The sequence below is a fragment of the Rhincodon typus genome, chromosome 14 (assembly GCF_021869965.1).
Source record: "Rhincodon typus isolate 14 chromosome 14, sRhiTyp1.1, whole genome shotgun sequence".
In the NCBI taxonomy this organism is placed as follows: domain Eukaryota; kingdom Metazoa; phylum Chordata; class Chondrichthyes; order Orectolobiformes; family Rhincodontidae; genus Rhincodon; species Rhincodon typus.
Window position 1 is genome coordinate 62015945 of NC_063345.1, and position 23926 is coordinate 62039870.

General features: G+C 38.5%; 1 protein-coding gene and 1 long non-coding RNA gene across 5 annotated transcripts in view; one reads left to right on the forward strand and one right to left on the reverse strand.

Moving 5' to 3' along the window:
- LOC125484789 overlaps nt 1-23926 on the forward strand; it is a 121025-nt gene that overhangs the window by 31781 nt on the left and 65318 nt on the right. For both annotated transcript variants that reach the window (XR_007263607.1, XR_007263606.1), the window contains exon 2: nt 16929-17318. This is a non-coding gene — a long non-coding RNA (uncharacterized LOC125484789). The remainder of the gene's footprint in view (nt 1-16928; nt 17319-23926) is intronic.
- The window catches only part of LOC109916235 (U2 snRNP-associated SURP motif-containing protein-like), a 49483-nt gene continuing 27140 nt past the window's right edge, over nt 1584-23926 (reverse strand). For all 3 annotated transcript variants that reach the window (XM_020515949.2, XM_020515950.2, XM_048604868.1), the window contains 12 exons: nt 23437-23599; nt 23053-23132; nt 22875-22962; nt 21049-21177; nt 18897-19062; nt 16696-16791; nt 15122-15185; nt 10344-10494; nt 4919-5029; nt 4173-4429; nt 2344-2508; nt 1584-2138 (listed from right to left, as the gene is read on the reverse strand). In XM_020515949.2, the coding sequence (XP_020371538.1) occupies nt 2003-2138; nt 2344-2508; nt 4173-4429; nt 4919-5029; nt 10344-10494; nt 15122-15185; nt 16696-16791; nt 18897-19062; nt 21049-21177; nt 22875-22962; nt 23053-23132; nt 23437-23599 (1606 nt within the window). In that variant the 3' untranslated portion in view covers nt 1584-2002. The remainder of the gene's footprint in view (nt 2139-2343; nt 2509-4172; nt 4430-4918; nt 5030-10343; nt 10495-15121; nt 15186-16695; nt 16792-18896; nt 19063-21048; nt 21178-22874; nt 22963-23052; nt 23133-23436; nt 23600-23926) is intronic.

The following is a 23926-nucleotide window of genomic DNA, read 5'->3' on the forward strand; positions in this document are numbered from 1 at the left end:
AATTAATAGCTTCAGAAATACATTTCAAAGTACAAACTTATAACTTGCATCATCTTGGGGCTGGGTCAGGAATTATCTGTCAAGCTGAATGGTCAGCTCAGATACCAAGTGAACAATTATTCATAGGCTCAGATGTACAGCACAGAAACAGACCCTTCTGTCCCAATTCATCCATGCCAACCAGATATCCGAAATTAATATAGTTCCATTTGCCAATATCCCTCTAAACCCTTCCTATTCATATACCCACGCAGACGCCTTTTAAACGTTGTAACTGTACAGCCTCCACCACCTCCTCTGGCAGCTCATTCTATACATGCATCAGTGTGTAAAAAAATTTGCCTCTTAGGTCCCTTTTAAATCTTACCCCTCTCACCTTAAATCTACACCCTCCAGTTTTGGACCCACTACACTGGGGAAAGACCTTGGCTATCCATGCCTCTCATGATTCTATAAACTGCTATAAGGTCAGCCCTCAGCCTCCAATGCTCCAGGGAAAATAGCCCCAGCCTATTTAGTCTCTCCTATAGCTCAACCCTCTGGCAACATCCTTGTAAATCTTTTCTGCACCTTTTCAAGTTTCACAATATCTTGTTTTGGAAAAAAGGAACTGAGACCCAATCTTCATATAAAATCAGCAGAGGAGAACATGACATTTGTGATTGATGATCTTAAAGCGTTAATATTCTGCTGCTATTGCTCAATTATCCCATGCATAATAGATATTGAATACGTTGTAATACCTCTATAACATGTTTTCAAACTAAAGTTCAAATTGACTTTAAAAATCCTCAACTATCCAGCATTGATGCAATAAATAATTACTGGCCAGCTCCCTCTTAATTCTTACAATTTAAAAAAAAATTCAGCCACAGTACATGCTAAACCTGAGTGAAGAACCTCTCCGTGTTATACTTAACATCAGTGTCCAAAAATTGTAAGAAAATTATACAAACAAGAAAACATCTCTTTAGTACAGGCTAGGAGCTGTCAACAGGTCTGCACATCACTGCAACAGGGAAGATATTGCTAAAAAAATGTTGCACCATTGACTATGAACCAGGGCTATAACTAGTTAAAATTCTGTAGTGAGGGGTTAAGAGAGAAAGCAAATACATACGACATCGCATTGTGATAATTCAGTTTAATACACTGCTTCATTTATACTTGATGCATTACAAGAAACAATTGGAAGTATCTCCCAGGAGGGACTGAAAAGATGGAATACAAGATGTGAAAGGCTAGAATGCTTATATTATGTATGTACATAACTATAACTTTGAAGGTGATGAATGAATAGGTGCATCAGAAGTCCCATTACAATTGAAAAATATCTGTTCAATTTTTCATTCTAAACTGCCAAGCAGTTGTGCTGATATAAAGAGAAGTAAGAATGTAAACATATCCTTACAGAATCATCAAGGAATAAGTTTCCTGCTCTTCCTTAGGTCACATGTGGCACTTACTTAAGATGAATATCCCACACCCTCACAGGAAAAACATACACTCATTATGATACAAGTACTACGTGGACCCATTTAAACTAAAGCTATTCTCCAAAAGAAAAAAACTAATCAACATCATGAAAGGAGCCACAAAAGTTTATTTAAATGTTGCGGTAATTACAGAAACAGAACAGAGATGCATATGGGTCACATAACAAAACAAAAATACTGGCCCTGCAGCTCTTCACTGTGTATTATATATAAAAAAAACCACAACACTTGTATTGAAGCAAAAGCAAAACTAAGTAGCGGAGCAGAAGTGAATTCTTTACACTGCAAGAACAACAGTTACACAGATTATTTCTAACTGATCACCATTTTCAGATCTGAATCATATTCCCATTTTAAACATGAGTTGCAGTTATCCAAATACAAAAGCAAATATTTATTCCATCTATAAAACAAATGGAAAAGAGTAACAAAGGAGCAAAACAAAGTACAAAAATGCTGCATCATCCTTTATGTACATTATAGCGCACAAGCAAACCTAATGGATGTCAGCGTTTGCTCTTCTTTGACTTTTTGTGAGACCGGTGAGGAGTCCTCGAGCGTGACCTCGATCGCCTTGATTTCTTCGGAGAACTTGAACGAGAATGCTTTGATTTTTTAGGTGATTTTGATCGAGACCAAGATCTACCAAAAAAAATTGGCAAAAATAAACATTTCCAACAGAAGACTTAACATGAAATATGAATTCCGAATATTGATGGATCTATTTGAAAAGGTGTGTAGTTTCCACGAGTTAACCTACATGCTGAGAAAATTCTACCAGAAAATTTTACGTAGCTCATTGCAGATTAACCAATTGCAAAACACATTATATGAAGACAGAGCGAACCTTTTTTTCCGTTTGCTGCTCTGTCTTGGGGAATCTTTATATGCTGGGGATGGAGACCGAGACAGCGTATTTTCTTTTAGTTGTGACCTTTCAGACCAAGGAGACACGGATATTTCACATCTGATGCTCCGCGAGGGACTTGGGGAGCTTGTACACCTCCTTTTCCTGAAATACAAATGCAATGTTACAGTATCTCCAACTGCACTGGTTAAAGCTTACTCAAATGGCATAGTTAAAACTGTTTGTCCTAAAGATTCTGAAATGTATGCAAATGACTATACTGGTCAATAATGCTTTCCTTCTCAGTAACAAGATGAATTTGAATTAAAACAAGCCTCTTTCTATTTTATGCTTTCAGCTGTGGAGTTGACTCCCAAGCTACTGTCTTCTCACTGACCCTAATCCATAAATGCTTGTCTGCTAAGTTCAAACTAAGTAAATTTCTGAACAAGGCTGCTAATGTGAAACTTTGCCAATGGAACAGTAGCATGTTATACTCTCAACATCCAAGTTTAGGTCACATCTGTAGGAACAGGACACAATGGAGGTCCTGGGGAGGGTGAAGTGGGAGAGGATGCAGAGCAGGGGAGTCAGATCAGGAGGAGCTGTAGTTGGTGGTGACAGAAGCAACCATGGGGTCAGGTGAGTAGTTACTCAGAAGTTAGACTATGTATTTAATTGTCTAACCTTTCCTAAGTAACTATTTAATTAATTTCATCGAAACTCTCCACATTCTGATTTAAGTGAAGGCTTTCAGAGAATTCAAGGCACAGAGGAATTGCATGGGAGAAAGTTCAATTTCCAAGGCAATTCCTTTTCAGTCTTCTACAGTGAGGATTCCAAGATCACATGCTGGAATGACAACAGTCTGATCATGGGAAAATCTGGGTAATGACTCTTCTTAAATGACTCAAACTGTTAACAGTTCACTTATTCTTTAACAGATGTTACTTAAATTCTCACATGCAAGAGCCTTGTAAGGATGTCTTCCTCTCCAATATTTAAAGTTTTCTGTTCCTGGAGCTTTGCTCTTATAAATCACTCAGGACTTCTTTCATCATTCACAGGACTCAATAATGGAACCAAAACCACATCGCTGCTTCTTAAGCCACATAATGCAGATCAAACGTAGAGCTACACATGGCTCAGCCAAACCGGAGCCCAAGTATCCTAATAATATATTTTGAGCCGTCTGCACTAATTCAGATGTTTCTGTGACAAACATCTATAGCAATTATATAGACCCCAATAAACAAATAATTAATATTAGCGTTATGCCTATCAGAAACTAAACTGATACTGCAAAACTTTCTTCACAAAATAAATAGCAGACAGACCTTCAAATCTTTACCCTAATCTAAACCCCAGGTCAGAATCCATGTTAAAAATGTGGTTTAAGTCAGTGAGGGATTAACATAAATTCTAAATATTTAGTTACGTAAGAGCATTGTAACGTCCACGCAAACATTTTTAATGGAAGGCAAAGCCTGATCACAAGAATTAAAATCCAGACTGAGTGAAATTTCAAGGCAGCAGCTTAATGACTGTAGCAATAGGGATAAAAGTGCATCTTCATGCAATTTGCTCCATGGGCCAAAGGTAAGAATTCCATTGTTCTTTCTTTGTTATTTGCCTAAAATAATTTGAAAAATTGAATGGTGCTGAAATAAAAGGATCATTGTAGAACTCAGCTGCAGGTTTTGGGACACCATATGAAATTTAATGGTAAGTGAAAACAGTTGGTGAATCATGTCAATTACAGTTGAACTTCAGATATCACCAGCATTTCAACAGATTCTTTCACTTTACTGTTTCATGTATTTGCTCACCTGGAGGGTGACGAGGAATTGCCTTTTTCCTTGTGCTTCTCTTTAGTCCGTGCTCGATCTTTACTGCGTTCTTTATCTTTGCTCTTCAACTTATTCTTCTCCTTGTCTTTGATCTTGACTTTATCCCTCTCTCTGTCTTTGCTCCGTTCTTCAAGTCTATCTTTCTCCTTTTTATCTTTCTCTTTGGTTGTATCTTTTATTCTCTCAAGATCCCCAACTTCTTTCTCTAGTTCTTTATCCTGGTCTTTTTCCTTTTCCTACATGGTGGAAAAAAGGTTACTTTCGCAATTTTTTGTTTGCAAATTGTGAGCTTCATATAAAGTGTAAACTATGAACTGTAATAACAATTTCTTCTCAGATTACTAACAATTATTTGGCTGCTATCATGCATTTGATTTTCTTTAAAAAGTTAAATCATAGGCATAACTGTTTTGATACTTTTTCCACTGCCTTCTATTTTTCTAATCAACCAGTTCTGAGATGTTATTACACACCTCTGGAGCAGCTGGGACTTGAACCCAGGCCTGCTGGTCCAGAGGCAGTGACAATATCACTGTGCCACAAGAGGGCCCCTAAAAAATATGGAATGCTTCAAGGATTTCCATGCCATCTGCTGCCCGCTATCCTTTAGTCATTTACACTTTCTCATACCTTTCTGATGTTACAATTGATTTACTTTGCAGAAAGCCAGTTGCTGATTCTCTGCTCAACTCAGGCAACTAGCCAACCACAGTTAACTCTCTTACCTTTTGTAATAGTTTACTTCTATAATGCTCAACCTGTTGTTGAAAAGTCATTCCTGATTTCTTAGTCCTTTTACCAGATTCCAATTCATCTTGAAATTTCATTACTTTTAGCTAAGAAAGAAATGAAGAGTTAACAATTTAAAATATAGTTGTCATTCAAAAACAAAAGACCAGTATGTTTATGGAAGAATCACTTTTTTGTGATCAGAAAATGGAAAATGTTGGCGTTCAGAGGAATTTGGGAGTGCTTGTACATGAGTCAAAGATAACACGCAAAAATAAAAGGACAGTGGATGCTACAGATTTGAAACACACAAACACAAATTGCTAGAGAAACACAGCTTCAGAAGGTGCTGTAAACTCTGCTTTCTCTCCGCATTTGATGCCAGACCTGCTGAGTTTTTCCAGCAATTTTTTTGGTAACTAAACACGTAGATGCAGCAAATAACTAAAAAGGCAAATAATGTTAGTCTTTCTTACAAAAGAATTTTAAGTTTTGCTTTCTTTATTCCAATTTCAATTGCATCAGGACTTAATAAGACCACACAAGGAGTACCATTGTACAGTGTGGTTTCTTTACCTTGGAAGGACTGCAAAGGTCCACTAGACTGATTCTCGGTGTGGTGGATTTTCCCACGAGGAGAATTGAGTGAAATAGGCCTAAATTCCCCAAAACTTAGAAGAATGAAAGGTAATCTCACTGAAAAATGTAAATTTATTCAAGGGATTGACAGGGTAGATGCTGGGAGAATATTTCCCTTGGCTGCAAAGTACAGAAGAAGGGATCACTGTCTCAGAAAAGATGGTTATCCATATAGGACTGGAGCTGAGGAAAGATTTCTTCACTAAAGAGATGTAAATCTTTCAAATTCTCTAACTCAGAAGGCTATGTTTGCTTAGTTTTGCATATATTTAAGCACAACATCACACAAAGTCAACACAGTTTCACGGAAGGAAAATCATATTTGACAAGTTTGTTAGATATTTTTAAAGGATATAACTGGTATGACACAGGGAGACAGTTGATATGATATACTTCGATTTCCAAAAGACATTCAATGAGATATCATACAAAGATTAGTATACAAGCTAAGTGCTTATGGACTTGAAGGTAGTAATACTAGCTGGCATGCAAGATTTGTTAATGGATAGGAAGCAAAGAGTAGGGATAAATAAAACATTTTTCAAGTTTGCAGGTTGTTTCCTATGGACTCCCACTCCTGTGGCCTCAGCTTTGTGTAGTCTATGTTAATAACTCAGATAAAGAGACAGAGCATAACTGTCTACATTTGTTGACAATACAAAGTTTGGTGTCAGTGCAAGCCTTAAGGAGAACACAACGACTGCAGAGAGCTATCAACAGGTTAAGTAAGTGGGCAAAGTGGCAGATAGAATATAATATGGGTAAGTGGGAGGTTATTCACTTTAATTCTAAGGTTAGAAATTCAGAATTTTAAAAGCATGAAATGTTTAAATACACAAAGAAACTTGGCATACTCATAAAAGGAACACAGCGTGCAGTTATAGCAATCAACTAAAAAGGAAAACTGAATGGTGGTCTTTACTGCAAAAGGACTGAACAGTAACAACAAAGAAGTTTCACTATATCTGTACAGGACTTTGGCAAGACCACACCTGGAGTATTATGTATAATTTTGATGTTAATATTTAAGAAAGGATATATTTGCTTGGAAGAGATGCAACAAAAGTTAACTGATTAATTCGTGGGGCATGAAGGTTGATATATGATTAGTTAGTTGGGCCGATGTTTTCTGTAGTTTAGAAAATTGTGAGACAAGCTCACTTAAGTATCCCTAGCTGGAGGATTTAGAACAAGGGGCACAGTCTCAAGATAAGAGTCTGATCATTTAAGACAGAGATAAGTTGTACATCTTTGGAGGGTTGTGACGATGTGCTATCATCTAATATATTTAAAGCTGAGGCACAGATTTTTGGTCTGCCAGATAATGAAGGGATATGGGAGCAGATGGGAAAGTGATGTCAAAGATGACCCATGATCATGTTAAATGGCAGAGCTAGCTTGAGGAGATCCGATTCTGGTTTCATAAAATAGCTATTTAGATGCTAAGCAAATTAAGGCTTATGGAGATTGTTACAGAAACGTAGAGTTCCTTTGAAATAAATCAGCCACGATCTTACTGAATGACAAAATAGGTTCAAAAGCCTACTCCATTCAGATTTCTTTTGTTCTTAAAGTTCTCTCCCTAATATTGTCATTTAGATTAAATTAACTTTGAAGAACTAATACATCATTCCAACTTCTATATGTTTCAATGCAATTTTAGTTTTTAATAAAAATGTAACAATGTTATCCAGAGTTTTTAGTTCAAACGCTGAAGAAGCATACAATAGCTTGATGTTGGTAGACAGCAGCAACATGAGTAGACTCAAATAAATTATTCCCCCTGACCATTCTCCTTCACCAACAGATCTACCATCAAATTTTCTTCATTTTACCACTTGCCCATAAAATATTGCTCCTGTATTGTACTCCTGTAGTGTGATACGTTTCAAGATCTGCCTAGCCAGATGCAGAACTACTGTGTCAATAAAAGCATTTCCCAAGTTGCCTCAGTAAGAGGCAATAAATGTTGCATTACAGGCATACAAGATAAGAAAAAACTGAGATACAGTAATCGAGAAAGATTGATAACAAAATTGGCCACATGGTTTCCTATTCCTTACTTATTCAAATGTTGTCTGTTATTGTGCTGTGACTAAAAAAAGACAGCAATATTACTAATAATGTCATTAACAAAAGGTGGAATTTCAGCACAGGACTAGTTACAACACAGCTAAATGGAGTTTTGTAAGTGATTGTCTCTCTTCAAAGCAAGTTTTCTATATCTGCAACAGTTAAAACTATTTGACAAATCAACAGAATGCTGCTCAACTCATGAAACATAAGGTATGTTTAGGCACCTCCACAGTCTTTGCATTTGGTTTATATTGGTTCGTACGATGTGGTTTGCCAGGTCGACATTCTAATTCCCATCAAGTAATTGGTGGTGAGCTGTGTTCTTGAGCTGCTGTGATCCACAGGGAGTAGGTAGACTTCCTGTTAGAAAGTAAGTGATTTCCACAATTTTGACCAAGTGATAGTGAAGGAACAGCAATATAGTTCCAAGTCAGGATGGTAGGAGAGTTGGAAGGGAACTTGCAGGTAGTGGTGTTCCCATGCATCTGAAGCCTTACCCTTCGAGGTGGTAGAGGTCATTTAGTTGTGAGGTGCTGTTGAAGGAGCACTGGGGAGTTACTGTAGTACACCTTGTTAATAGTTTAAACTACTACCACTGTGCAAGTGGACTGCTTTGTCCTAGATGGTGTCAAGCTTCGAGTTTTGTCAGTAGTTCGGCGAGTTTGAAACAAGTCTTCAGTACGACTGTGGAGATGTTTCAAGGTCCATGGCCTTTACCATAACCAATGGCATCAGCCATTTCTTGAAACCAAATGGAATAAAGCAAATTGGCTGCAATCACAGGCATCTGTGATACTTGGAACTTAACAGGAAATTCCAAGGAGGGGTCAGCTACCAACTAGTTCTGATTATCACTGCAAATGTTTCAGCCTCGTCTTCTGCACAGATGTGATGAGCTCCCCACATCATTGAGAATGGGGATATATGTGGAGACTCTGCCTAACTGATTAATTATCCACCACCATTCATGGCTAGAGGTCTGATCAATTGGTTCTGGGGCTTTCCTATCTGTCATTCTACACCTTTATAAAGTGAGATATTAAAAGCGAGATGACAAATTCCAGAAAGACAGCACTGCCATTGCTAAACTTCAAATTCTTCAACTGTATTATTTCAAATGATGTATTTTAATTGATTTCCTGCAAAACAAGTCGGTTGAAACACACTCAAGATTTAAACAGTTCCTAGGAGTGACAACAACTGACAACCTGTTCTGGATTTCCCACATAAACGCGACAGTCAAGGAGGCACAACAATGCCTCTTCTTCCTCAGGCAGCTCAGGAAAATTGGCATGTCCATAAGGTCCCTCACCGACCTCTACAGATGCACCACTGAAAGCATATTGTCTGGTTGCATAACAGCCTGGTATGACAACTGCTCTGCCCAGGACCATAAGAAACTAAGAAGGTTGTGGGGAAAGCACGGAAGCCAACCTCCCATCACCATAGAAAGGCTGCCAACATCGTCAAAGACTCCTCACACGCTGGTACTGCTCTTCCACAACGTTTTCCATCAGGCAGAAGATACAGAAGCTTGAAAACATGCGCAAACAGGTTCAACAATAGATTCTTCCTTGCCGTTATTAAACAGCTGAATGAACACTGTAATTTCAAATAATGAGACGCTGGTAACATTGAGATAGTAAGAACTGCCGATGCTGGAGTAAGAGATAACACCGTGTGGAGCTGGAGGAACAGAGCAGGCCGGGCAGCATCAGAGGAGCAGGAAAGCTGATGTTTCAGGTCAGGACCCTTCTTCAGAAATGGGGAGGGGGTGGGGGGAGCTCTGAAATAAATAGAGGAGGGGTGGGGCTGGGGAAGGGGAAGGTAGGTGGGATGGTGATAGGTGAGTGCAGGTAGGCAGTGGTGGGATTGGTCAGTGACGTGAGAGCAGCGGACAGGTGGGAGAGAAGACAGACAGGTCAAGGAGGCAGGGATGCGAGGGAGATAGGTAGGAGAGAAGACGGACAGGTCAAGGAAGCGGGGATGAGGAGGGCTGGGGAAGGTAGGTGGGATGGTGATAGGTGAGACATCGACAGATGTTCACCTGCACATCTGCTAACGTAGTCTATTGCATCCGCTGCTCCCGATGTGGCCTCCTCTACATCGGTGAGACCAAGCGGAGGCTCGGAGAGCACCTGCACTCTGTTCGCAACAAACGACAACAACTTCCAGTCACGAGCCACTTCAACTCCCCCTCCCACTCCCTGAACGACATGTCCATCCTGGGCCGCCTCTAGTGTTACAACGACGCCACCCGGAAACTGGAAGACCAGCACCTCATATTCCACCTTGGGAGTCTACAACCTAATGGTCTCAATGTGGACTTTACTAGTTTCAAACGCTCCCCACCCCCGGCCTCATCCCATGACCAACCCTTCCCCAGCCCCATGCCTCCTCTCTATTTATTTGAGCTCCCTTCCCCCTCCCCCATTTCTGAAGAAGGGTCCCGGACTGAAACGTCAGCTTTCCTGTTCCTCTGATGCTGCGTGGCCTGCTGTATTGGTAACATTGATCTTGTTTTGCGCACCTCCTGTACAGTTGTAAGCTGTATGCCTTGCTCTGTTTAAGCACTCTTTGATCTCTACGTCCTTCTTTGCGAAGATCTGCCTGTACTGCTCGCAAAACAAAGCTTTTCACTGCATTTAGGTACATGTGACTGCAATAGATCAAATCAAATCAAATAAAGGTAGAGTTCAGTATTACCTCAATTTCCCGAAGTTTAGCACGTTTCTCTTCAGACATTTCTAACATTTTTTGAGATTTTGAATCATAAGGATCTTCCTTCTGTCCGGATGACTCTTCAGACTCAATGCCATCATCTTCTTCCTCCTCAGATTCCTCTTTTATTTCCTCCCTGAAATACAAAAACACTCAGAATTAACTGCTTTTTGAATATTAATCAATGACCTGCTGCTGAAAAGTGTACTTCTGTCTGTGTTTAGGTAAAAGTATACACTTCTCCAAAAGATCTCCAAAGATGCAGCTTTAACACTACACTCATTGTATTTATAGACCTATCTTCTAAGGTACTGATTAGCAAGCACTAGAAACTTGAGCAAATGCTGTAATCAAGAAAGGCAATAATTATTGACTAAAATTAATGTACTACTCAAACACTGATAGGTTTAAAACACAATGTATTGCAAATGGGTGGCATGAAGCAAAAGTTGAAGTGCACAGCAATAAAAGATAATTTTCTTTCAATTACTTCAGTCTACATAACTGTCATCAGTGAAGCTTTACCATTCAACTAAATGTTTAGATGTAAATGATATGTCAGACAACATGTTTTCTTCAACTAAGAAATGATGCCTGTACAGAATAGCGGATGGAGAAGCAAACTGCAAGATTACAAATGAGACTGCCCTTCCAAAAATACTGACCATTTGTGGGGCTTTGCCTGGCCTATTCCCCACCCATTCTCATGCAATTTCCAAATGTTTCCTTTCCAAGTTTTAGTTCCCTCCTTAAACCTCAGAAACCAATTAATAATAGTTATATAATATTTTACTATGTAACTGAAAGAAACAAGTTCTTCTTTGAAGACTGGGGGAAATGAACTGATCAGAAGGAGCCTGAACAAGCTTTCCTTCTATACAAGACTCTAACAAAGCAAGAAAACCTAACTTTAGTCTCTGTCGATACAGAGGTCTGAACTAGTAGTTAAAAGAATGACTGTCTTGATCCTGGCAAAAGATCAGTAGTAAATAGATCTGTCAAATCCTAGATCAGTCTTGGATATCAAATTCAAGCAACAGCACAGTTGATTATAAGGTCACCATCTAAAACTTTACAACTATCATACTGGACACTAAAAACTGGATAAAACCCTTCAGACTCTACGTGTGACAAGTAATGAATTTTGTAAATATTGACTCTAATTGTAAATGCAGTAAGAGTATTGGAATAACCTGATTTCATTTGCATTTGTTGTAATTTCAACTTTGAAATTTCATATAGACTAATTCTATAGATTTTTTGAATAAAGTTTATTTTTGGAATCAAACTAAAAAGTGGGGAAAGCATATATAAGTATCCTTCCAGAGGTTTCCTCAGGTACTCTTATAATTAGCCCAAGATGTCCACGTACATCAAGTGAAATCCTGAATTTTGATAAGTTTCTTATCCAGGAGCGACTATAGGACAAACTATTCTGCTAATGGTACTAATGGTACAAACCCAGGAAATTCAAAGAGCTGCCCTAGTAACACAAATAGGCTCATTTCTGCTGCAGTAAGATAATATATAAACTTGCCAAATTAGCATATTAATAAATGGAAAGTGGATCATTTCTAGTTGTGCCTGACACTTGCGGGAGAAAGGACTCCTCCTTAGCATGCTTGCCATAATGAGTGTTTCATTCCTGGCTTAGTTCAAATGATACCATGTTATAATGTCTACAACTTCCATCAAAATAATTTTATATCCTTAGAAATGTATATTATTATTCCAAAATTACATTTTACAGGAAAATAAACTGACAACCCAGAAAGAATCACATGGAATCATAACCCATTCATCATTCAGAAAACTAAAAATATTCCCAAATGGATTTTCAAAAAACATATAAAGTTATGTACTTAAAAGCTTGATTTCAAACCTAATGCACCCTGGGAAGAATGCCACAAAATAACACAAAACAGGTTTCTGGATAAGCAGAGAACAACTTTCTTCCACTTGACATTTTAGGTCTTTCTCAATGAAAAGCTTCCTGTAAATCAGTGGTGTTTATATTAAAGGATAATAAATCGATAGCTGGAATTTTATTCTAAACCATGGAAAACAAGTCTAACAGAAGCAATCTGTCAAAACTACGAGTAACACAGACTGCTGTATTTAAAATTGTTGAGCATCTCTTCTTTCACCCAGCTTCTACACAAATACTCCATCACAATTAATATGGACAGTTACTAAATGAAATAGAGCAACATTTCAAGAATTTTGTTCCAAGGCTTGCAGAACTTCAGTTCAAAGGCAGCAGGACAAAGTTTGGAACAATGAAAGTAAAGAATAAAATTCCTTCCTGACCAGCCCTGAACCTCCTTTATGGGTCTAGCAAAGAAGACTGATGAATTGGCTACCAAGGCCTCAGTGCAGGATCCCCACATGAACTATTTTTCTAATCCAGAAAATCCGTTCATATTCTTCAGGCACAAAATATATACAGGTCTACCCTAAAACCTGATAAATCGCACCCTCTATTCAAAACACAAATGAATCACCAAAACAAATGGCTTTAAAGTAGATTTTCAAGTATTGCAACTTGCAGCACTAGAGAGCAACTGTGACAGACAATTTGTAAAAGCTCATCCGCATTACCTCAATAGTGGAATACCATGCCTAAAATTAAGTGTTTAGCACTACCTTATCGTGAATGTCCTGCACAGGATGATAGTTTAGTATGACTTAACTACAGACTCCATACAGTTTAACAGCCCTAGAGGTTTATTCACTATCAGTAATATTAAGTTGATGTTACTCTAAACATATAGAAAGCTCCAGGATTTACAATCTGTCAAGCATGCAAATTTAGCATGCCTTCTCTCAGAATCATTATCTTTTTGTACACACTGGCAACCAAGGTCAATTCAACACATATTTACTGTTTTGAAGGTGAGTCAATTACTCTCCACAATAGTAAAATTGACATGACACCTAAATCTTGATATTGCTAACAATGACTAATTCAATTTAAAAAAAGAAAAAAATTCATTCATGGGATGTGTGCATTCCTGGCTAGGCCAACAGTTACTGCCCATATCTAATTGTTGTCAAGAAGGTGATGAGTGGCCTCCCCAAAACACTGCACTGCATGGGGAGTAAGTACACCGCCTGTGCTACTAGGAAGGGAATTCCAGGATTTTTATCCAGTGACAGTGCAGAAAGGATGACACAGTTCCAAATCAAACTGGTATGTGGCTTAGAGGGCAACTTGAAGATGGAAATATGCCCTTGTCCTGCTAGGGGATAGAGGTCATGGGCTTGGAAGAGGTTGTTGAACGAGATTTGGTGAGCTGTTGTACCATGTTTTGTAGATAGTTCATATGGCTGCTACCAAGCAGAGTGAACATTGATGGCATCGACAGGATGCTAATCAAGCGGCTGCTTTGATCTGGATGAGATTGAGCTTTTTGATTGTGGTTGGAGCCGCACTCATCTAAGTAACTGGGGATATGCCATCACACTCCTGACTTGTTCCTCCTTGTAGATTGTGGACAGGTTTGAGGAGGCACTCTACTCATTGCAGAATTTCCAGTCTTTGATGTGGTCTTGTAATCAGGGTACTTACATGGCCGGTGCAGTTCAGTTTCAGGTCAAACTCTGAGGATATTGACAGTGGAGAATTCAGTGATGGTTGAATTGCCTTGTTGAAGGTGATCATTGCCTGGCACAAATGTTACTTGCTATTTATCAGCTAAAGCCTGAATGCTGTCCAGTCCCTTCTGCATTTGGACACAGACTGCTTCAGTATGACGAGTTACAAAATGCACCAAGCATTATTCAACAAACATTCTCACCTCTGACCTTATGATACAGAACTCCGACAGACATGTATTATGGCTGAGGTTATTGACCACCAACAACAACAATGTTCCTTTGTGCCAGGTTTGACTCCAAGCAGTGGAAGGTTTTCTCCCGATTCCTACTGATTACAGGTTAGCTAAAGCTCCTTAATGCCACATTCCGTCAAAAGATGCCTCAATGTCAAGGGCTATCACCCTCACTTCCCATCTTGGGTTCAGCTCTTTTGTCCACATTCGGATGAATGCTGATCAGGAGCTGATGGGCCTGGCACAACCTAAACCGAGCATCACCCAACACTTTTCAACCGATTGAGAGGACCGGACATGCCTGGTCAATTTTACACAGTGCCAGGTAGATGCCAGTGGCGTAGCTGTACTGGAACAGTTTGGCTAGGGCACAGCTAGTTCTGGAGCAAATGTCTTCAGTAGTATTTCCAGAATGTTTTTAGGGCCCACAGCCTTAGCAGTAAAGCAGTATCTTCAACCACATCTTGATATCACATGAAGAGAACTGAATTGGCTGAAGGCTGGCAAACATACACAAAAATATTAAACCACTCAAACAGTAAATTCAGCTGCCTTTATACACAAGATCTCATTTTGGGTGCTACCCCGGATATGTGGTTTTCTATGCATTATCTAAATGGATAAAAATACTGCAAAGACTGCAAATACCAACAAAATAATTATTCTATCTGTTCTGAGGAAGGGTCACTCAAAAGGTCAACTCTGATTTTTCTCCACATACGCTGACAGACCTGCAAAACTTTTCCAGCAATTTCTGTTTTTGTTTATGAAGTAATTATTCCAACTCAATTGCAGTTATGAAGGAAACCAACTTATTCATCTGAAATGATTAAAAAGTCTTAATTCTGCTTTTGAGCAGCTTGGCAAAGCACACTAAATTCTTGAAGAAAATAAATGCCAATGCACAACAGGTAGTACAAAGCAACTTACTTAATCTCAACTTTTTCTTCTGATTCTGGGTGGTCAAGAAGATCCCATTTTGACATGGTCATTGCTGCAAAAATAAAATTTATATTTCAGTATTTCATAAACAGAAACAGCGTCATTGTGTAAATGTAATAAATGCCTCATCTGGTTACTAAAAAATCAGCAATGTATTTTAAACCATTTAATCCATTAGGGTGGCACAGAGGCTCAGAGGCTAGCACTGCTGCCTTACAGCACCAGGGGCACGGGTTGGATTCCACCCTTGGGCGACTGTCTGGGTGGAGTCTGCACATTCTCCCTGCATCTGCGTGGGTTTCCTCCAGGTGCTCCGGTTTCCTCCCACAGTCCAAAGATGTGCAGGGTAGGTGAACTGGCCATGCTAAATTGCCATAGTGTCCAGGGATGTTTAGGTTAGGTGGTTAGACATGGGAAATGGGTCTGGGTGGGATGCTCTTCGGAGGGGCAGTGTGGACTTGTTGGGCCGAATGGCCTATTTCCACACTGTAGAGATTCTATGATTTAGAAACAGAACAAACAGCTACAGGTACAATACAAATTATTCCACAGCCATCTGCTCAAGCTACAGACACACTGGCCAGCTAATAAGTTGTATTTGGGCTCCTAATACTTAAAGAGCAAGATTTCGCCTCAAAAGGTGCCGGTCAGTAGGAGTGCTGGCAGCAATTCAGGCCTAGTAGCATCACTGGGGTAGTGACCACGATTGAAGCTCGGACCCAGCCGGAAAAAAGGAATGGCAGGGGCATTTCTAGATAAGGCAAGCAGTCAGGCGCCACCTGGTCCTAGTCCAATCAGGCAGGCCCCAGCAATGGAAAGGTGTGCCACTACTGGGAAAGTGTTTGCCACAGATAGGAAACCACAAGCCACCCATCTTCATCTCGAGCTTGCAGGGAGGCTGCCACGGATTAACAGGTAGCTTCTCCACATGCTGCAAACCTATGGTTAATGGGAAGAGACCCTTAACTGGCTACTTAATTGTCTCACTTGGCCTCTGGATGGGAGAACCATCTGCCACCTTCTCCACTGCAGGCAAAAATGCTGTGGCAATGGGAAGAAAATGGACATGCCACCCACTCCTCTTTTCTTCATGATTTTTCGGTCATAGATGCTTTTAATCTCTGGGTACAGATTTCCACCCCAAAGACTTGCATTAAGTTAATCTTTTTTAAGTTGAAAATGAATTTCCTTTTATGGTTACATAATTTTTTATATCATCTCAACTCTATCACCACACAAATGCACTAATGCAGCTTCTTGGTTAAAAACTGTATTATGCCTAATTGCTTAATTACAAGATCTCCTTGCACCTTTGTGCCATCACCTACGAACTGTGAAATTTGAGAGTATGTTTAAAGATATTCAACAAAATGTTTAGGATTACTTAAAATACGTCTACTTATATCCAAATCTTAAATGAAATATTCCGTTGGCAATTTTATTCTAAAGCTTAAATTTCTAATCAGACAACAGATGATCAAAGTATTAACAAACATTCAATTAATTTGAAATAGTGCATGATCGTATCAGCATAAAAATCAGAGTGAATTGAAAATTCATACCATGAGATTCCAACTCAGATTCATCCACAGTTTCCCATTTTGAAGGTGCAATCTTTAACAGCGGCTCTTCCTTTTTAATTACTACAAGTTCCTCCACTAAAAAAAGAAAGAAGACAGATATGTTCTTTAAAACTATCATAAACTGAATAACCTGCTGGAAGTCTGTAGATGTAACTATTCTTAGGGGTTGCCGCAATGTGAATTACAGTGCCATTTTGTTTCTTCTCTGACAGCTGCAACTATGTTCGTCGCACTCGTCAGAATCAGAAGATTGTAGGTTCAAGTCCTAATCCACGACCGAAACACAAACATCACAAATTTACACTGATGGAGGCACCATCTTTTGAATGAGGTATTAAAACTGAAGCCCTGTCTGCTCTCTCAGGTGAACGTAAGTATCCTGCAGCAATATTCAAAGAACAGCAGGAGTTTATCCTTGATGTCGTGGCAAATATTCATCACTCATTCAACATAACAAAACAAGTTATCTGCTCATCAAACAACTGTTAGTGGGAATCTGCTGTCTGGAAATCGGTTACCACACATCCTATATTGCACCAGTGACTATACGTCAAAGGATTTAACTGGCTATTAAACACTTCGGGATTTCCTGTGATTTTGAAGTAAGTCACACAAGTACTTATTTTCCTCCTTCTGTACAAGATATGGGAAATCAAGGGTTATGGGGAAAGGATGAGAAAGTAGAAGCGAGGAAAATGTTACGGATTAGACCACACCCCTTGAAAATATATTAAGTTAGCCTAGGACCTAACTTTTTCAAATTTTAGGAGAAAAGTGTAAGGTGCTGCATTCCAGATCCAATTTGATTGGTCAAACTACTCAATTTTAAGCAAAACATGCTTTTTTTTCCAAAAAAAACATTGCAGTTAAAATACAAAATAAAAATGAAAAAATTGCCTTATTTTGTAATTATCAAAATACTTAACAAAATTATAACCTACTAACTAACTGTTCTAATATAGTAACATCCCACAAACACTCCCTTGGCTTGGCAATGGCAAATTTAGGAAAAAAGGTTGTCTCACGTGCAATTCCAGCAGCAGGAAGAGAACCTCAGCTTTTAGCTGTAACCAAGAAACGAATAAGAGCTTCCACATTCAGCTTCAAGTCCCCAGCAACTGCAGAAAGTTAAAACTAAAAATCCTGGTTCTGTGGGAGCTTGACCCCACCCATTCAGGCTGCTTCTACTGTTCTAACGTTTAAAAAACTCCAAGGCCTCACAAGCTGTTTACTTTACTGGCTTTGAGCAAAACGCTTTGCGCCTCTGTTTCAACCTTTCTTCATAAAAAAAAAGGACAAAATACTCCTCTTAAACCCAGAGTAAAGTCACAAATGTCGGATCAGCCATGAGCCTATAGATTGGCTGACTAGGCTCAAGGTCTTACTCTTGTTTCAATTTCTTCAGGTCTTCTATCCCTAGTGGCAACCGTTTGATGGCCTATTATCTGGTGGTTACCTCAGTGTTATCAGTGAGACATTGCTTTGCTTCCCATATTACAAAAGTGGAAACACTTCAGAAGTACTTAAAACACATTATAGCCAATCAAGATGTCTCAAGAATTTCAATGGTACCACATAAATTCAACTTCATCTTTCCTTGGTAAAAGCCAATAATGAAGTCACCTCTGACCGAGAATATTTATACATCTTTAATTTTCAACCACTGAACATAAGTTAGAATATAGTAAACTCGGTTCCACAGTATTGAATATTGTTGAACTGCCCTGTATGAAGCTATTCAAACCACAGAATTGCAACTGTCCCTGAATACCACCAAAAATGAAAACGGGTTTAGTTTTAAATATGGAAGTTTAGTGCCTAAATATGAGAATAGTTGCAAAATAAAAGACTTTTTTTTTTTTAAAAACACAAATTAATGAGTGAAGAAATCCAATAATTTTCTCACACCATCACGGACTACTTGCTACATTGATTAATAACAGCTTCTTGGAAACATTAATTCACAAAAACTGACCAATGGCTATATAGTATGTATAACAAATTACCTTAAAACAAGTATAATTGTTAACTGTTAAAAATATCTTAAATACACAATCTTTCCAATATTGGGTAAAATAATTACCACTCAACTCAAATATTGGTATAATTAAAATAAACGTACAAGTGCCAACAATGCGCTTACCACCATTAATATTGACAAAGCTGATTTATGTGCTTACTTGGCATTCCATCAAGGTCATCCTCAACTGATTTCAAAGGAATCCCATCAATATCATCTAAAGGTGCTCCATCGAGTGGGATTCCATCAATTGGCAATCCATCAACGTCATCTAATGGAGCAATTTGGTCACCATCAATTGGTGTACCATCCACATCATCAATCACCTGAATAAACATACATTACAGGAACACAAGGAAGAGTTAATCAACTTAATACTGATACACCACATACAAACCAAGCGGTGCATACAGTCAGCTAGCAGATATACTAAGATAACCAAGTAGGTGATGGAAACAATTTTGATTCATTAAAACGCAAATTAGTTAGATTTCATTCATACAACATTTTAGAATGTAATAGACAACTAAGGCATGAAGCATGCTTCCAATGTCTATACTTGGTGATGGTTGTGGAAATAGTTCCCAAAGCTTCCCTCAGACTTGAGTGGCTGCTCGTGGACTACTGATAGCCACTAGTTTAAGCAACTGAAGTGAAATTGTGTTTTTACAAAAATTAAAATAAACATGACAGCATGTTCTGGTTGAAATTAACTGTGCTACATTCAAACATTTAAATTTATGAGCTTTAACTATTACAGGTGTACTCGTTTACTTAATGGTGCATAAACCTTATTTAAAAGCTTATATTAAGAAATTAAAGAATCAATTCTGGTTAATTAATATTTATTAACACTGTTGAGGTGCTGGTTAAAGATATGGGAACGGGGGAGGATAATTGTGGGAATGGGAGCAATGCAGAATTATTGGGGAACAAGGAGTCTTTTTGCCTCAGGATAAAGAAATGAGGGCAAGCCAGAGTATGTAGTAGTGGCAGCTAGATTTATCTAAGTGCTGAATCATAGGAATTACTATGGCAGGGTGCAGAAACATTTGGGAAGAGATCATTAGCTAAGACTACTCAATCAGCAAGAATTGAACTGGAGTGCAAGTTTGGCAACAAGAGCATAATGTGTTGAGAATCTGGGGGTAACAAAGTGGATGTGGCGTTTCAAAGTTGTGGACAGGATAGCCTAGTGTAGTACACTCTGATTTGTAACCAGTGACTGGGAGCGGGGTTATGAATCGTAACACAGTGAAATACTGCAAACAAAGGTTATGAAGTTGTGACAATTTCACACATGCCAATTCAAGTTGCAATAACAGCACATCAGACTTGAGCTCCATTACATGTAAAACATGGCAAAAGGGTAGCACAGTGGCTCAGCAGTTAGCACTGCTGCCTTACAGCACCAGGTCATGACCCGGGTTCGATTCCACCCTTGGGTGACTGTCTGTATGGAGTTTGCACACACTCCCCATGTCTGTGTGGGTTTCCTCCCACAGTCCAAAGATGTGCAGACTAGGTGGATCGGCCATGCTAAATTGCCTATAGTGTTCAGGGATGTGTAGATTAGGGAGATGGGTCTGGGTGGGATGCTCTGAGGGTCGGTGTGGACTTGTTGGGCCAAAGGGCCTGTTTCCACACTGCAGGAATTCCATGATTCTATGAGACCAAGAAATAGAAACACAGGACATAAATTAAACATCACGAAAATTAAATTTGGGACAAGTATCGGAAAAACATTTGTACACACTACCATTAACTGTTACAAAAATTTATCAAGCACGATAAAAGAGGTAAAATATTGGAATGTTGAGAATTCAAATAATGGTACATTGGTGATAGACGGATAAGCTTCAGTGAGTCAAACAGCAGTTTCCAATAAGCTAGGAACTTCGTGTTTCAAATCACCATTTGTCAAGCTTTAAGCATTTTCTTCTAATGATCTTGCCAATTATTTTCCAAACACAGAAAGCACAAAAGTGATGCCAAATAAGTTAACACCAGCTGACCCAACAGCGACTTGTAAAAATAATCTGCTCATTGCTGAGTTAGTTGATCACAGCTCCGGCTCAAAATATTATAATTACCTTTAGCATCCCATAGAGATAGTAAAGGGCTTAGCTGCTGGGTTGGAACACCAACCTTCACAATTTAAAGTTATATGTACAAAACCACTGCCAGTAACATTAGCTGACATCTCCAGAACTGAGAAAGTACATTGGAAGAGCAGAGAAGAAAACAAGAAATGTAGTTTATTCGTTATGTATTAGTGTTAAAAAGATAACGTATGTAATACTAATACATACTACAGGTCTTTCCGATAAATCGTCATCCAGTTTCATTAGTCCAAGGAATATATTCTGCAATCTTATGAGGAATGGCTCTGGGTACACTGCCCAGTCCTCCCATGCTCTAAAGCAAGTCATTATCCTTTGCTAAATGAAAACAAAATAAGGCACAATCATTTTAAATATGCTGAGTTCAGCAATACCAACTTCTTCAGTCAAATATTCTTTTAATTCTGAGCTGTGTTGAGTATGCTTGAATGAAAGGTTTAAATTACAATTAGTCTAAACAGAAAGTAGTACAGTATAAAACTTCCTGAAACATACAAAGACCTGCTGCATTTGATTACTGTGGAACAAGTAAACTAACTTAAATGAAAAATTAGAAATGCAGCAAGAGAAAGCACGTTATTATTTTTACAAAAGGGATCAGACTACTGACGGCTATTAAAATCAATCCTATGACATAAATTTAACAACTGCAGCAAATTAAAACCCGACACATAATAGGGTCTAGGCCCGAAACGTCAGCATTCCTGCTCCTCTGATGCTGCTTGGCCTGCTGTGTTCATCCAGCTCTACACCTTGTCATATCACATAATAACCATACCAATGTTTTTAAAGAAATAGGGAAGATGACACAGAATTAGAACACAATAGCTCCACACGTGAAACCTGGATGTGAGTCCAATAAAGTACCTAAAATCACCTTAGTTCCTGTTGGTCAGATAGCTTGTCTATAAGATCTGTGTGTAACTGGGATTATACAGACCTGTCAATGCTCAATGCTTTGAATCATGCATTAAAAATAATAACCTGAGTTGCCAAAGGATAATCAGTATTTATGGAATCCAATTTCAGCTGAAGTCAATGTTGCCAAGACAGAAGGTGAAACTGCAGTTTAAAAAAAAACTTTCCTTACTCATAATTGTAAGGAGCCTAAGTAAATTCAAATATGGGGACTCTCAAACTTGTCCAATGCCTCATGAAAATTCTACAACGTGGCATTATGTTCTCTTAAAAGCAAAAGTGATGTTAACATGCAAACTGGAAAAAGATCTAATTTTGATGCAACAAGGGTATTATCTTCTTTGGTTGCAGTGACTCAGATTAAAGAAATCTTAATGCTGCATCCAGTATGTGCTATTCCCAATCTTGAGATTCTTAACCCTGACCATATACATCATGCAGTGAGAAGCCACACTATTCCCCATGAGTACCATCCAAGAATATTATATAAAGAAAAGCGTCAAATCGGATGTCAGCATGATGAAATTTATGTATACAGTAGCAAACTCCAAATAGGTAACAAAGCAAAACAACTAAGATTTTATGCAAAATAATCATCCTATACTGCATAACAAGTGGTCTCTATGAAAGGGAACCCACACAGGGAAACAATTTCTTTCATTTACTGTTTTTTCCGTAGGACAAGATGTTCTCGGATTGTATTTCTTTCAGTTTGTATAAACAACTTAATTCAGAAACTCTGCAGTAGAATATGCTTCTCTAACTGATCACTCCAGAAGAGTCAACTGTAAGAAACATCTTTAATCTGAGCTTTTAGAGATGACAGACAGTACAATTTAAGCATCGGCAGCTGAGCATGCGTAACCCAGATGATGGGATCTGAGGCCATCCAGGTGTCAACGTAGTCTAAAATCAAGTACTTACTGTGTTCTCTGAAATTAAACTAACTGGATCCAAGTGACAAATGGAGGATGGTTAGAAAGGAAAATTACATCTATACAAATTTATGTTCTACTAAAATGAGCGCTGCTTTACATAAAAGAGAACACCCTGTATTCTGTTTCAATTTTAAACCTCTCTTTGCTACAAAAACATACCTTGAACTGTTCTGCTTGAAGCCTTGCTTGAATCACTTTATGAGCCTCATGCATATCAGTAAATATCTGAGGGAGCCTGGTTTCAAAACTGTTAAAGGAATAAAACAGTCTTCAAATTACATAGACTTTCCAGAAATAACTGTAAAAGACTGTCAAGAAAAAAATGGATGAAACTTACTATTTCCTATAATAAGATGCATTGGCTACTTTAGCACAGGAATTATAGAGAATGTCAGACACCAAGTAGAGCCTTGCTATCTGCAATGAAAAGTAAACAAAATATTAGTAAACAGGTTCTGTTTTTGAAATCTAAAAGCTGTCTCTTAAACACAGTAACACATGCACAAGTATTAATGCTAAATTTGAGCAATGTTCTAATTTAGTAGCCCCATATGTAATTGTATTACAAGTTTACTGGAGGACTTCAACAATGCCAAGAAACATAATTAAACCTTAATAAGATTTCATATTGTACAGTGATGGTGAACGATACAAGCGCAAAGGAATGACCAACTATTTGCATGTTTGACACAAGCACACACATTTAACTTTTATAAGTTACCTTTTTCTGCAGTGGAGTTTGTAAAATAGACAGCGACTCTGCAATGCAATCCACTATTTCCTCAGCAGCCTCTGCATTATTCAAACAGAAGACCATAGCATCTCCTATATCATTTCGATGTGGTGCCAGGCCTCTTAAGATATTCTCCAATTTATCTCTCTGCCTGTAAGTTTTATAACATTCATTACACATTGTAAGTTGTTAAAACATTTACATTTCAAATCAAACATAAAAAAGTACACACAATTTTCCTTTCTAAATGATTTTTAATGGAATGTGGGCATCACAGGCAAGGCGAGCACTTATTTGCTATCCCCAATTGCCCAAAGAGCAGTTACAAGTCAACTACATTGCTGTAGGTCTGGAGTCATACGTTGGTCACACTGGTGAGAATGACAGATTTCCCTTCCTACAGGACAGATGGGTTTACAGAATGTGACAATCAACAATAATTACTTGGTTGGTTGGCATTAGGCTAACTTTTTATTCG